The 14889-nt window shown below is 44.5% G+C and overlaps 1 protein-coding gene across 1 annotated transcript in view; it reads right to left on the reverse strand.

Moving 5' to 3' along the window:
• Positions 1-14889, reverse strand: part of NEMP2 (nuclear envelope integral membrane protein 2) — a 250910-nt gene that overhangs the window by 53265 nt on the left and 182756 nt on the right. Inside the window, exon 3 of the mRNA XM_070421709.1 lies at positions 13529-13603. Coding sequence (XP_070277810.1) covers positions 13529-13603 — 75 coding nt within the window. The remainder of the gene's footprint in view (positions 1-13528; positions 13604-14889) is intronic.

Below are 14889 nucleotides of genomic sequence, written 5' to 3' on the forward strand. Positions count from 1 at the left end.
AATTGAATCTAAAAATCAAAATAAATGAACAAGGAATGAACAAAATAAACTGATAAATAAAATAGAGCCAGAGGCATGGAAACAGGAACAGACTGACGAATCTCAGAGGGAAAGGGTGGGGCTGGAAGAGATTAACCAAAGAATTTATATGCATACTAGAGGCCTGATGCACAAAATCCATGCAAGAGTAAGCCTTCCTTCCTCCGGTTACCAGCACCGGCTTCTCTCTGGCACCCGGGACCCGGGCTTCCCTCGCAGCCCTGGCTTTATCTGGAAGGTCGTCCGGAAGGACATCCGGTCTAATTAGCATATTATGCTTTTATTATTATAGATTATAGATATGCATTACCTATAGACACAGACAATAGGTTGGTGAAGGCCTGGGGCAGGGTGGGAACTGGGTGGAAGGGGTTTAATGGGGAGGAGGCGGGAGGGAGACATCTGTAATATTCTCAACAATAAAGATTTAAAGAAACAGAGATATAGTCCCCAGAAAAAAATAAATAAAAAATGCCCACGTATAGCCATTGTCAAAATATACAGTCAAAACTTTTAGGACAGAAGGAGAAGCTCATGGAAGTGATCCATACAGTAGTGGAGGATCCTAGGCCACAGCACAGCCACAATTCTAAAACCTCAGGATAAAACAAACGATCCCTCCGATGGTTTGTCACATGCTCACTGTGGAACTTTTACTTGAGGAGCTGGGGTGGAGCAAAGAGTTTTAAAAAATCCCTTCTGAGCTTCCCTCACATCCAGTTTGGATGTTGAACTTCTTTCCTGGGGCTGCTGATCTGTAAGGTACCAGCTCACGTGGGATTCAGAGGCCTTGTAGGCCTCAAGCCTGGCCGTATTCTACTTGTGTGCCAACCCTGCGCACATGCACACACCCGCCCCATTTACCCCTACAGGCCCGTGTTTCTCATTCTCTCAACTGTTGATATTTGGGGCCAGATAATTCTTATTGTGAGGCTGTGCTGTGCATTGTAGGATGCTCACCAGCATCCCTGTTCTCAGCAGAAACTTTGGTATTGAAAAGTATTCAATATCTGGTAGCCAATAGCACCCCGTTTCTCCCCGTTCCTGGCAGCTGTGATAACCAACTATATTTCTAAACATCGGCCCATGGCTCCTGGGAACAAGCATCCTCCTGGGTTGAACAATCACTGCTTTAGGCTGAGACGAGGACCTTCAGGGACGGAGGAGGGGAAGCCTCAGGGAGAGGGAGGTAACAGCTTCCTCCGGATCCAGAAACTTATTCTCCAAGTTCTTCTCTTTATGGAAGTTACCCAAAGAGGCTTGCACGCACTTTTAGGAAACTGACTTTGATTCCAAGCAAGCCAATCTTATAAATATTATTTTAAACTGGAAGTTATAACTGCTCTTCTGCAGAATGTCTTAATGGATTCAAGATTTGCCTTGAAGAGCGCTATGGATTCATCCACTGTTTCGTAACTTGTGGCACGGCCGGCTTTCCCCTTGGCACAGCTTCGACTGATGTTTTGCCTTCTTCCCCAAAACCTTGCAAACTACTTCGATACGCTGCTGACATCCAGTTTATCAGGATACTTATTTTTTTTCTTACTGTGGTTGTCAAATTGTAGAACCCACGTTGTCTACTAGCTAGAAAGCAACTATTTTACATCTAAATGTAGTTGAGGCACAGCTTCCTAGATCCGTTTTACCATGTTGCCACACAGGCTGAAAATATTCTGCTGCTGGCAGAGTCGTACTTTGCATACAACAGTGACTACTGAGTAATCTGATGGCCAAACCTCATGCCTTAAGAATGACTAGGAAGTCATACACCTTCATCTGAAGCTTAAGGACACACCTTATCCACATGTTCACTGGACTTGATTTTGCTCCCCGACATGGAAAAACACGGCACATGGGGGGGTTGGTGGCTTGTGTTTTGGTGGTAGCGCCCCACGTCCCCGCCTTCTACAACTTGTTTCAACCTTCATTTACTGAACACTCACTGTGGCGTGGGTTTGTGCCAAGTGTCAGCAGATTTTATTTTCATAGTAAAGTGAGATGTATTTCTTTTAAAGCCGTGCTGCAATGAGTGTTTTCCTCATCATTTTGGTATCAGTGAAGATTAACTAACACAAAGTTATTGCTTTCCATCTATAAATGCAGGATAGAAATCAAGAAATGGGAGAGAAGAAATCTACAACAGGTAGGCTGGGGTTTTATGAAGCCCAACATCTAGCGCTGTAGGATTGAAATATGTGGTGTGAATTCTGTTTCCTATGGCTTTACGACTTGTCATCAAGAAGACCAAAAACAAACAAACAAACAAAACCCACCCCAAATCAGAAGCTCTTAGGCCCAACCTTCATTTTCGCCTGGAGAGATGGCTGGCCCAGAAAAATGTCACAGGTAAAACTCTTGAAACGTCTGTAATTTCAGGTGAGTTCTGGGGAAAAACATGTATCCTTCCTGGCCTACAAATTATCCACCATATTTTCCCATATTTGCTACTGACTTGTTAGTCATCTGTCAAATCGCAGTAAGTAGGAATAGCATAAATATTGCTGATGCATTTGAACATTCTTGGAAATGCCAACTTTGAGTCTGCTTGCCTTTGGCTTCCGTGTCGTTAGCCGGGCCTCTACCCTGTGCTGCTTCTCTGGCTGTGTAGCAGCCTGTGAACCACCCACTGAGACAAGCCAGGTGCCCGCAGCTCCTCATGCCTCAGGGACGAGGCTGGAAGCTCTCCAAGAGTAGGTGTCTGCGACCCACAGCAAGCGTGACAGCGATGGCACGTGGGGCCTATTTTCAGGGTCCCTTAGGCACGCTGTCTCCAAAACCCACCCCCGTCCTTGAAGCTCCTCCACCCCCGACCCCGGTCACGTGCCCTCTCTCCAGCCCCGGGAGAACTGTCTTTGGCAGGAGTCAGACCCACGGCCCATTCCCGCACCAGTGAGAGTCCGAGGCGCAGGTGGCCTCACGCTCTCCCAGGGCACGCGCCCCCTGGCTGCCGCCCCTCGCCCCTCGGGCTGGGACTGGTCCAGGCACCCGAGCCTTATAAAGTTACCTGTGGAAGGTTTCCAACCTGGGCTCTGCACGCCACAGGAAACAATACATTTACCATCACTAACAAACAGCACGATTTAAAAACATCCTCTCTTGCTCTTCGCATTCCTTTCTTTTTATGTGGTTTCTAATTCTTGTTTCTTGACTATTCTTTTCTAGGAAATGGGTTAAAAACTAACTACTAGGTGTTGGCAAAGGAAAGGAGGCTCCCGAGATGGGTGTAAGCGAGGGGCCGTCCACGTGAGTCCTGGTGCTGCCGGCACAGGAATTTTCTGTCTGTCACAGGGATGGGTGGCCGCAACCATGGAGCCAATAGACAGTAGCGCGTTCCCTGGCGCTGACAGCAGAATTCCTGCTGGGTAACCACAGCCCTAGTGCCTTCCTGTGACGGCTGCTCAGGATGGAGGGAGGAGGTACAAGGCATTGCTGGGGTTGAATTGTGCCCCCCACACACCCTCCCCCCAAAACTCATATCTTGAGTCCTAAGCCCCAGCATCTCAGAATAGGACCTTATTTGGAAGTAGGGCCATTGCAGATGTGTTTAGTTGAGATGAGGTCATACTACAGGGGTGGGGCTGTCACCCACTATGACCGGTGTCCTAAGGAGAAGGGAAACTTGGGCACAGTCACACACGAGAAGATCACGTGCAGATGGGGGTCATGCTGCCGCGAGCCAAGGACTCCGAGTTCAAATGTCCCTCCCCTTGTCCTTCCTCCCTCTTACCAAGATAGGAAAGGACCTCAGGCTAAGCATTTGACTTGTAAATCCATCCATTGGTGACAGTTTGGAATCCGTGCCCTTCACTTGACTGTTTTCCTGCCACCGAAGGGAGGGCATGCTCCTCTCTGGAAGGACGTCAGCTGTGAACAGGCCGATGCCGAGGGTCCTTCTCTCCAGACACAGGCGCCCCCTCCGCCTTCCCCTCCCTTCCCCCTTTCCTTCCTGGGCCGTGGGGGTGGGGGGGGAGGGGCACAGACAGGGTCACCTGATGATTCCAACCCTTTGAGGGTGACTAGAAGGGGTCAGTTAGAAAAGCTGGCCGTGGTGTGCATCTCGCCCTGACACCTCCTGCTGGGACCTGGACAGGCTCTGGTTCTTGACAATCGTTTCTCCACAGATGGCAAGCCCACCCTGCCTCCCCCAGGCACTTCAGGCAAACAGCCTCCTCCCTGGCAGGTGGGGTGAGGGTAAAACACTCAGGCACAGAGAACCAGGCCGGGAGCACGGCTCAGGTCCCCAGGGGCCGACACTGAGCCCAATAAGCCTGCACCTGAGGATAAAGGAAGAACAGGGATGCTGATTACCTCGCGTTCGGCGTCAGGGACGTCATTAACACTGACCTTAGTTATAGATGTTGACGAAAGGGCAAAAGGAGAAGAAAAAGCACAAAGGTACTATTGATGTCTAATTTTATATAGTACAATAATTCAGTATATAATAAAATGTTAAAACTTAAATGTGAAAATTAAATCCTATTTCAAGTTGTATTTGACGAGAACAGTAAACTCTGACATAAATATGGGGCTCCTTAAGCTGTGCTTTACACAGCACGGAGAGCTGCTCACACCCCAAACTCCCAGCAGGGCGGCCTCTTTTGCACGCCTCCCACAGCTCGCCTTGGCTTTCATGGGTACAGAACCCACACGCTAAGTTCCCCATCCTAAATCCTGAGGCTTCTGGTAAAAATTTCTCCTTAATAATCTTAATTGTGGACCATAACTAATTTTTAAAGAATTATTCTTTTTTAATTTTTTAAAAAATGTATGGACTTGAGAGAGAGCAAGCAAGACAGAGAAGCATCGACTCATTGTTCCACCCATCTATGCATTCACTGGTCGACTCCTGCATGTGCCCTGACTGGGGATCGAACCCACAACCCTGGCCCACTTGGGACAACGCTCCCGCCAAGGTCTATAATTAAGTTTTGTGACATTTTTCCTACATCTTTGCAGTATTTAAGTATGGGAATTACAGACATTTGTAAACATCTGAGCCTACAGTTAACCCACTCCACTTCATTTAAATTGAAGTCCACCACCCAGGGCCTTTGTCACCTTTCAGGAACCTTCTCTTCCTCTGAGAGTACTCCTCAGAAAGTAGTCTCTATTTGGAAAAGGTTTAGGGCAATCCAGAGGAAAGAACAAAAGATGGATTTTATATTCTTGCATCCCTTCCCAGTCCTTCAGTTTTGAAGATTTCAGAACTTACCCGGCTCCCACTCCACAGCATCCCACCTCGGTGCGCCCCAAACTAAACTCCCCCCCGTCGGAGAGATGAGGACTACGCACTGCTTTAAACCATTCCATCTGCACAGAACCCCCATGTGCCCCCTGTCTGGTTGCAGAGTGCCACTTCCATTGCTGTCTCTGACCCTATTTGTCACTGCTACATTCTCAGACTAAAAGAACGTAATGTTTCTCTGGGGAAATTTACCCAAAATAAACCCCCAGATACAAATTCTCTGGAAAAGAATAAGATGACACATTTTTCAAAAACAAGTTTTGATGTTTCCCTTAAGCTCCAGCTTTGTTTCTCTCAGGACAGCCATGGGGTAGGGGTGTGGGGGGAGCGGGGGTGGGGGGAGGAATCGAATGAGGTCTCTGGTTGCAGTTCAGTCTTCTTTAGCCTCATCACTATGATCGCTATTAAGTTCTCAGCCTACATTTCTATGACTCAATCTCAGAAATGGTTTTTAGAATTTCATGATCATCTTAATTGTTTCTGTCTTTCAGGCCTTTACTATGAAATTAGCTACTGTCCTTTCTTTAAACTGTCTGAAAATTGAGACTTAAATTTTATTACCAAGTAGCTGAGTGGAACAGTGCCCTCCTGGGATCCTAAGGGAGGCCCCGCCTCCGAGAGATGCTGTCTTATCAGAGAACAGGGCCGGAAGCCCAGGATCCAGAGGCGGGCCGGAAGCCCAAGACATGAGCGGCTCTCCCCTTGCTCACAGCTTATCAGAGGATAATGCATCGAGGTGTTGGCAGAAGCATCCTGCCTGTCCACTGCTTCGTCTCATTGTGTCCTCAGTGTGGCCCAGTCTCATCTCCTTTTGTCCACCAATTCTCCACCTGTGGCCAGGTGTCCCAGGCAGTCCCTTAGTTCTTTTGTTTGTTTTAAAATATATTTTTATTGATTTCAGAGAGGAAGGGAGAGAAAGAGAGAGAGAAACATCAATGATGAGAAAGAATCATTGATTGGATGCCTTCTGCATGCCCCCTACTGGGGATCGAGCCCACAACCTGGGCATGTGCCCTTGACTGGAATCAAACCCGGGACCCTTCAGTCCGCAGCCTGACACTCTATCCACTGAGCCAAACCAGCGAGGGCAGTTCCTTAGTTCTTACCATCAGTCTCTAAAAGCTCTTGGGCTCTGCAGGCCAGCACGGAGCACTACAAATGTGTGTCTCACGGCACTCAATGGCAGTTCATGAGAAACACCCACACTCCCCAAGGAGCCCCCCAAAATGGATAGCATTGTTGTGTGTTTTCATGTTCCCATCCCTTTTTTCCCCACTGTCCTTCCTTCCCCCTCTTCCTCCAAGCAGAAGGTATTAGACAGGGATAAATGATGTCACCTGTAGAGAAAGGCGATAACACCCAATTACCTAACTTATAACTTACTCTGTGACTAGGTTAGAGTTTTGCTTAAAAGCAGAAGATTCTTTAATTCTTTAAAGTTCTCTTGATCCGTATAATTCTTGCCTAAAAGGTTGGGACTTGGAGGAATTGAAATAAGCAAAGAATAATCTCTTCTAGTGAAGGTGGCAATGCTGGTTCTCCATTCAAAGAGCAAAACTGCTCTTGCTAAGACTCATAGCCACCCATGTGTCCCTTGGCTCTGAAAGCAATGAGGTGGACCTTAACGCCCCTTTTAATGTGATGGTTTGCTTTCCTGACTGTGATTGTCGTACATAAATAATGCAAGGCAGAGGAGAATCAAAGCTGAAGTGTGTGCAGGGGCAGGTCCAGGTACCAGGAGGCAGGTGGTGTTTCTCCTTTGCCACAAAGGGAAGATCCATGTGGCAGCCACGGTCGGTACCTACCCATCCCTCGGCGTTGCACAGAGCTAACGGCAAAGGGCTAGGAGCTGCGAGTGGGAGATGGCACTGGCCACCGGAAGCAGAGGCCTGGAGGACAGTCACCAAAGCCATGCAGCTAGTTGTGCCGGACTGCGTGTCCCTGGCTGGGGCTATTTTGCCTGGCTGGCCGGTCCTGCATTGGCTCTTGGGCCTTAGCTTCTTAAAGGTACCACCTAGCACCTGTCAGTGCTTATGCTGTTCAACTGATAGTGCTGCGTCACTGTCGTCTTCATCGTCACCACCATCACCACCACATCAGCAGTTTCCCCTTGACGCAGACCAGTCCTCTTTCCCAGCTTCTGGGAGAGCTACACTCTTCTAAGAAGGCTGCTGAGAGGGTTTTCGGGAGTTGACACCTTTACTGACTTTCTGCAGCTTTTATCTAACATTCCTAGCATACATACGTGCTATTGGAATTTATGAGCAAATGTACTGCATCCTGCAGCCATAAGGACAGTATGGAAAGAAGCTATTAGATTTATCTACAACAATCCTTTGTTTGTTCTCATTGGTGGGAGATAAGGAAGAATGCTTTCGGGGCGGGGGCGGTGGGAGCGGGGAGAGATAGAAAAGTTGCTTCTGCCACATGCAGCCTTTCCCAGAGGAAAAAATAAACAACCTGTCTCTAGTGGGCATTGTTGTCACATCCTATTACAATATTGAAAAGGACATGAAGTCCTAAAAGAGCTTTCAGATCGCATTAGATTTCATAATTCAGCCCTGCCCATCCATGGCATTCAAAGATAATTATACAGGGGACTCCCTCAACCTGATAAAAGTCATCCTACAAAAAGCCCACAACATCATACATGATGGAGAAATACTAGATGCTTTCCCCTTAAAGTTAGGAAAAAGACAAGGAACATCCGCTCTTGTCACTTCCATTCAACATTGTACTGTCGGCTCTAGACCAGGGCTGGGCAAACTTTTTGACTCGAGGACCACAATGGGTTCTTAAACTGGACCGGAGGGCAGGAACAAAAGCATGGATGGAGTGTTTGTGTGAACTAAATAAATTCAAAGTAAACATCATTACATAAAAGGGTACGGTCTTTTTTGTTTTTAGTTTTATTCATTTCAAACGGGCTGGATCCGGCCCGCGGGCCGTAGTTTGCCCACGGCTGCTCTAGACAGAGCAACTAGGCAAGAAAAAGAAATAGAAGGCATCCAGATTGAAAAGGAAAAAGCAAAGCTATCTTTACTTAATCTAGTATATAGAAAATCTTAAGGAATCCATTAAAAATAATAGGATAAATAATGTTGAAGATTGCAGAATACAAGATCAATATATAGATATCAATATATTTCTCTATATTAGTAATAAACAATGTGAAATTGAAGCTAAGAAACAATTTCATTTATAGCAGCATCAAAAGGAGTAAAATAGAAATAAATGTAACAAAATAAGTAAAAGATTTTACACTGAAAACTCTAAGACATCATTGAAATACATTAAACAAGACCTAAATAAATGAAAAGACACCCCAGGTTCATGAATTGGAAAACATAATATTGTTAAAATGGTGGTATTCCCCAAATTTATCTACAGATTGGATGTAATACACATCAAAATCCCAGCTGGCTTTTTTTTTTTTTTTTTTTTTTTTTTTGCAGAAATTGTCTCACACTTCCCTATTTCAAAACTTACTACAAAGCTACAGTAATTAAGACAGTGTGGTGGTAGTGGCATAAGGATAGACATGCAGATCGATGAAATAGAATTACAAGTCCAGAAACAAACTCTCACTTTTATGGTCAATTGATTTTCTATAAGGGAGCCAGTCAATATAATTCAAGGGGACAACTAGCTACCTCCATGCAAAAGAATGAAGTTGGGTCCTGACCTTGCATCATATAGAATAATTACTTCAAAATGGATCAAAGATCTAAATAGAGGAGTTAAAAATTACAAAACCCTGAGAAGAAAACATAGGAATAAATCTTTGATTAGGCAATGGTTTCTTAGACATGTCACCAGAAACACAAGCAATAAAAACAAAAGATAGACATCATCAAAATTCAAAACTCCTGTGCTTCACTTCAAAAAAGTGGAAAAACAACCTGTAGAATGGGACACAACATTTGTAAATCACATATCTGATAAGGGACTTGTATCGGAATATATAACGAATTCTTAAGATTCAATAATAAAAAGAAAAATAATCCATTTAAAGATAAGCAAAGGACTTGAATAAATATTTCTTTAAAGAAGATATACCAATGACCAACAATCACATGAAAGATGCTCAACATCATTAATCATTAGAAAAAATGCAAATCAAAACAATGAGATACCACTTCACACCCACTAGGATGGCCTATCATAAAAAATGTGGACAAAGTGGACAAGGAGGTAAAGGAATGTAACCCTTATTCTTTGTTGGTGGAAATGAAAATGACACAGTTGCTTCAGAAGGCAGTTTCGGTTCCTCAAAAAGTAAAACATAGAGTACCATCTGACCTAGCAATTCTCATCATCGATATCCATCCAAGAGACTTGAAAACACACTCCACACAAAATCTGCACATGAATATTCATAGCTGCATTATTCATAACAGCTACAAAGGAGAAAGACCCCAAGTGTCCATCAACTGATGAATGGATAAACAAAATATAATACACACACACACACACACACACTAGAACATTAATGGAGATGGATGAACCTTGAAAGTATGCTGTGTGAAAGAAGTCAGACACTAAAGCACACATGTGCATGAGTCAATTTACATAAACGGCCCAGAACAGGCAAATCCACAGAGACAGGAAGGAGATCAGTAGTTGCCAGGGGCTCTGGGAGGGAAATGGGGAATGACTGCTAATGGGTTTCTTTCTGGGGTCATGAACACGCTGTGGAATGTATACTGAGGTACAGCTTTGTGAATATATGAAGAACACTGAATTGCACATGTTGAAAAGGTAAACTTTTGGTGTGTGAATTACATCTCAATTAACCTGTTATTTAAAAAAAGAAAGGAAGAAAAAGAGGAAGAGAAATAAAGAGAACTGTACAGAAACCAATCTGTGATGGTTTAGGTCACGTCATCCCTGACAGCTCCAATGCCACCGGCTCTTTGCCTTAATGAGCTTGTGTTTAGTTGTGCTTTTCTTTACTTTCTTTTTTTTTAAATTTTGAGGCTTCAATTCAAGTCATATAGCCAAATAGATTCTCAAACATGTGTTTCCAACATATCTGAGTCCATGGCCAAATGATTCCCATTCAGATAGAAAATCATAACCAAATTCATTTTTGTCAGAGATTAACAGACAGGAAACCTCTAGAGACCCACATACTTCTCTTTTCAAGCATGGTGACATATGTGTAATTACTAAACTGCTAATAGGCCCCATTTAGTGCCAGGTTAATATTCTGAAAATAATAGAAAAGGTAGAGTGAATAACAAATGGAATGAAACACACAGCGACATTCAAATGTCCCTGAGGAAGCCCTTTCCATTGCCATATGAAGAGTATATTCCGAAAGGAGCAGTACCTGTGGGTGTGCCATGACTTGGGGTAGCTGGCCAGCATCCCTTTTGAATTGCTCAGAATGCTGTATGGCATTTACTTCAGCGATCGTCACCACGCCCTTGTGGGCGGCCAGCACTGCGCCAACAGCACAGTACAACCCCAGGTCAGCCAGCCAAGGGACACGCAGTTACGGCGTGAGATGAGAGCACAGGTAGGTGTGAGGTCTGGCTGGTCCATCTAGTGACGCCTCAGCACAGAGGACCCAAAGGGCATCTTCTTAGACCAATAACGTCTCTAACAAATGATGGGTTTGAGATCTCATTATTCTGGATTTTCCAAGTGTGTCTGCCATATCCTAAACAGATGGTCTGTATCACACAGTATGATTGTTTTTGATGGTAACAGGAATCATATGGCTAACACTTTCTAAAAAAAAAACAAAAAACCCCACTGGATTAGATATTGAAAATTGGACCTTGCTATTTTTTCACTTGACTTCCTGTTTTATTTCCAGAAATGCATAGGAATATTGAAAACCTATATAAAGAGTATTTTTGAAATGAATTAATAGCTACATTTGTTAAATGGGATACAATTTGAGAATTTTTGAAGGATCTATAAGATAAGAGATGCTTCTTTTAGATAGCAAAAATGGAAAGGCCAAGAACATAGTCAGTTCCCCTTCTGTGGCATTTTGGGCCTCAGTTTCCTCATCTGTAAAATAAAAGTCTTGACTAACCTCTTGGGTCCCATGTAGCTATTTGGGCAGGGACAGGTGTGTGGGGACAGCATCCATCTTATTTACCAGCATATCCCCCATGCCTGGCACAAGGCTTAGAAAATAGGATGCGTTCAAAATGTTTTTATTGATTTCAGAGAGAAGAAGGGAGGAGGAAAGAGAGATAGAAACATCAATGATGAGAGAGAAGCACTGATCGGCTGCCTCTCCCATGCCCCACACTGGGGATTGAGCCATGACCTCCTGGTTCATGGGTCCACCCTCAACCGCTGAGCCACAGAGGCAGGGCTCAAAAATATATTTTTAATAAATAATGTCCACAGTATTTTGTTTTATAAGATGTTCTTTGATATCTCTTTGATTCACTAGAGTTGAAGTTAAGTGCATCCTAACACCCCCTCCCAGGAATATATCTGGGATTGGTAATGTGTTCTTATTTTTTTCAGATTTCCTTCATTCCCAATGTACTCTGACTGATCATTCACAAAAGGATATTAGGCTTTGAAGATTTCCAAACACCTCTGGGGAGGGAATTTGTACAAGTGTTCACATGGTTTCTATTTTAAACAGTTATTTATATCTGCAGTACTTTTGACATTTAACAATTAACATCATATTTATGTTACATCAACGCTTACTTCATTGTTTTCCCTTTAAAAGTTCTTTTAAAAAAATGTGAACATCTTCTCGGGTTCATCTCCCTCATCTCCACTAGTTACCAGTGCTGACTCCAGCCTTTTTATTAAGTTTCCTGCGGGAAACTTAGAGGGGTGACCTATTTGTCCTTGATTTTTGCTTCCCAAGATGTACAGCCAAAGAATAGGAACTCCTTATGGAATGCATACATTTTGAGGGCATCTGTCTCTGTCTTTAACTCGACAAAAATGAAAAAATAAAGTTATGTGTTTCCTTCACACATTGAAAAGCCAGAAATAGATTTAGACATACGTTTTTCAATCCATGTGACAACCTATTAAGGAGAATGAAACAAACTGCTGGGGCCCAGCCAGCGTGACTCAGTGGTTGAGCATTGACCTATGAACCAGGAGGTCACGGTTCCATTCCTGGTCAGGGCACATGCCCGGGTTACGAGCTCAATCCTCAGTGTGGGGCATGCAGGAGGCAGCCAATCAATGATTCTCTGTCATCACTGATGTTTCTCTCTCTCTCTCCCTCCCTTCCTCTCTGACATCAATACAAATAAAAGAAGAAGAAACAGCCCGGCAGGACGGGGTCACTGCCACCTGCCCTGGTGCCCCTCTCCTAGTTGGGACCCTGCTGCCACGGCCTCCCCGGGAGCCCACCAGCTGCTCCCCGGGCAGCTGCAACACCTTGTGTTCCTGGTTGTCATTAAAGTCCTAGTGTCACTGCCTGACTTCGGTCTGGCTGCTCTGACACCACTGGATTCCTGCACATTATTTACTCCATGTTAGACTCTTGACCCTTCGCTAACTGGAAGGGCTTGGCGAAGAGGCTGGGCCCAGCAGATCCAGCTGTGAGGCAGGCTGGGCAGATTCAGTCTCCTCTTACAGCGGACGTCAGGAGAAGTGGCCTAGGTGCCCAGAGAGACGGGACCGATGCGGGAAGCCCGTCTGTCCCTACTCCCCACCCTTCAGGGAAGGAGACCTCCAGCGCTTCTGAGACCACAGAGCCCAACAGCATAGCACGAGTTCCACCAGCATGGGCTACATGCAGGGCGAGCACAGAAGGATTACAGTTGTGAATACATGAAATACAGTTTATTCTTGTATTATTATTATTATTGTAATATGTTTTTATTGATTTCAGAGAGGAAGGGAGAAGGAGAGAGAGATAGAAACATCAATGATGAGAGAGAACCATTTATTAGCTGCCTCCTGCACACCCACTACTGGGGACCGAGACCACAACCCTGACATGTGCCCTTGACCAGAATCAAACCTTGGGCTCTTCAGTCCAGATGCTGACGCTCTATCCACTGAGACAAACCGGCTAGGGTTGTATTATTTTCCATAGGAACAACTGTAAACTTACTTTTGTCCCACCCTGTATGTATATAATGCACATTTTTCTTTGAAAAATAGAACATCAGTTCTGTAAAGCCTGTTACCTCCGCCTGTTATCACATAGAATACTGAGTGAAGAGGATCCCTGTGCCTGAGCCGGCTGATCAGTCTCTCACAGAAGTCTGGGACTGAGACAGAAAGGCTCACCTCCGTCTGTCCTCATTTCCCGACAGAAAGCTGTACTGGGCTGTGGATCAGCAGTGTTGGGGGCAGTGCAAGCATCTGCAAAAGACAGAGGGGGAAACAATAAGTCTACAGAGAGAAGAGCATGCTTCCTGGCTCCCTACAGGCTTCCTGGCTCCTGGTTCTGGTCCCTCAGGAGACTGGGCTGCCTCCACCCTTGGCCTGAAGTTCATTTTTCTTATGTGCAATGAAAAGTCTTTCCTAAGACATTGACTTCACAAGTTTCCTGATAACAAAGCACAAGTGTAATCTTTCGTCAAGTTCAATTGTCCAAACTCTCAAGAATCTGAACTACAAATGAGAACCCAGGAGTCATCATATGACGTCCGTGATAGAAGGTTTGTTTCTGACCCAGGATGATGCAGAGCCTCCCTCCTAGCTGCGCCTGACCCTGCCAACTACCCCTTCCTGGAAAAAAAAAAAAGCAATGCACCAAATATCCACTGGGCAGTGGCTATATGCTCGGTACCAGGTCAAACGCTCAAGGTTGGAAAGCCATCAGGAACACGTCCCCTGCCTCCCGGGGGCTTTCAGTGTAGGGGGGAAGTCGGGTAAGTAGAATGGACCTTCCCCGATGTAGCTGGTGAAAGAATCCAGTCTTCCTCAATATCACTCCCAATGAGAACCTCAGTGCTGACTACGAAATGATAACACTCCTTGACACATCTTAATGGTTTAATGTTTCAAAAGGCCAAGCATGATGGTCAACTACACAAATCTCAAGAAGTTTAAAGGTCTGACTGACTTAAATTCTTTCGAAGATGTTGGGTGAGAAAGCAACAGTGTCTTCCAAGACACTTACATATCCAACCAGGCGACTTGCACACAATTTAACTGCCCTCCGCTGGTTGTGTGGATCAGGTCACACAACTTTGATATGACCACGCTGAGCCAGGCTGTCTACGCGGAGAATATGGCAAAGTCCTTTTTGTCAGGGAAACAAGCCTTATTGAGGCAGTCAAAGGTCAGTTATAATACCAAGTTGATTTTATAAGGTTAGTGCATGGAAATCTGTATATTAATATTTTTGCTACTTTTATATTGATTATGCACCAAAGATCATATATTGTGCTTTTAAGAAACTTGGTATTTGGAATAGGACTTATAAAAGTAACTATCTGAATATAAATTAACACATTTATTTTAGAATATTTGGATAATATAGACCAATAGTGTATGACCTAATTCACAAAAACATTTTATTGCTATAGTCATAATTTTCATTTTCAGAATTAATTTCTTAGATCTGTACTTGCCCTATTGACAGGGAGTCTAATATAGATTCTCCCCGAATTGTCTGAAGACCCCTGGGTCTCAGTCCAAAG

This window comes from Myotis yumanensis, unplaced genomic scaffold (assembly GCF_028538775.1).
Source record: "Myotis yumanensis isolate MYYU_CA2020_CCGP unplaced genomic scaffold, mMyoYum1.0.hap1 SCAF_8, whole genome shotgun sequence".
NCBI lineage: Eukaryota > Metazoa > Chordata > Mammalia > Chiroptera > Vespertilionidae > Myotis > Myotis yumanensis.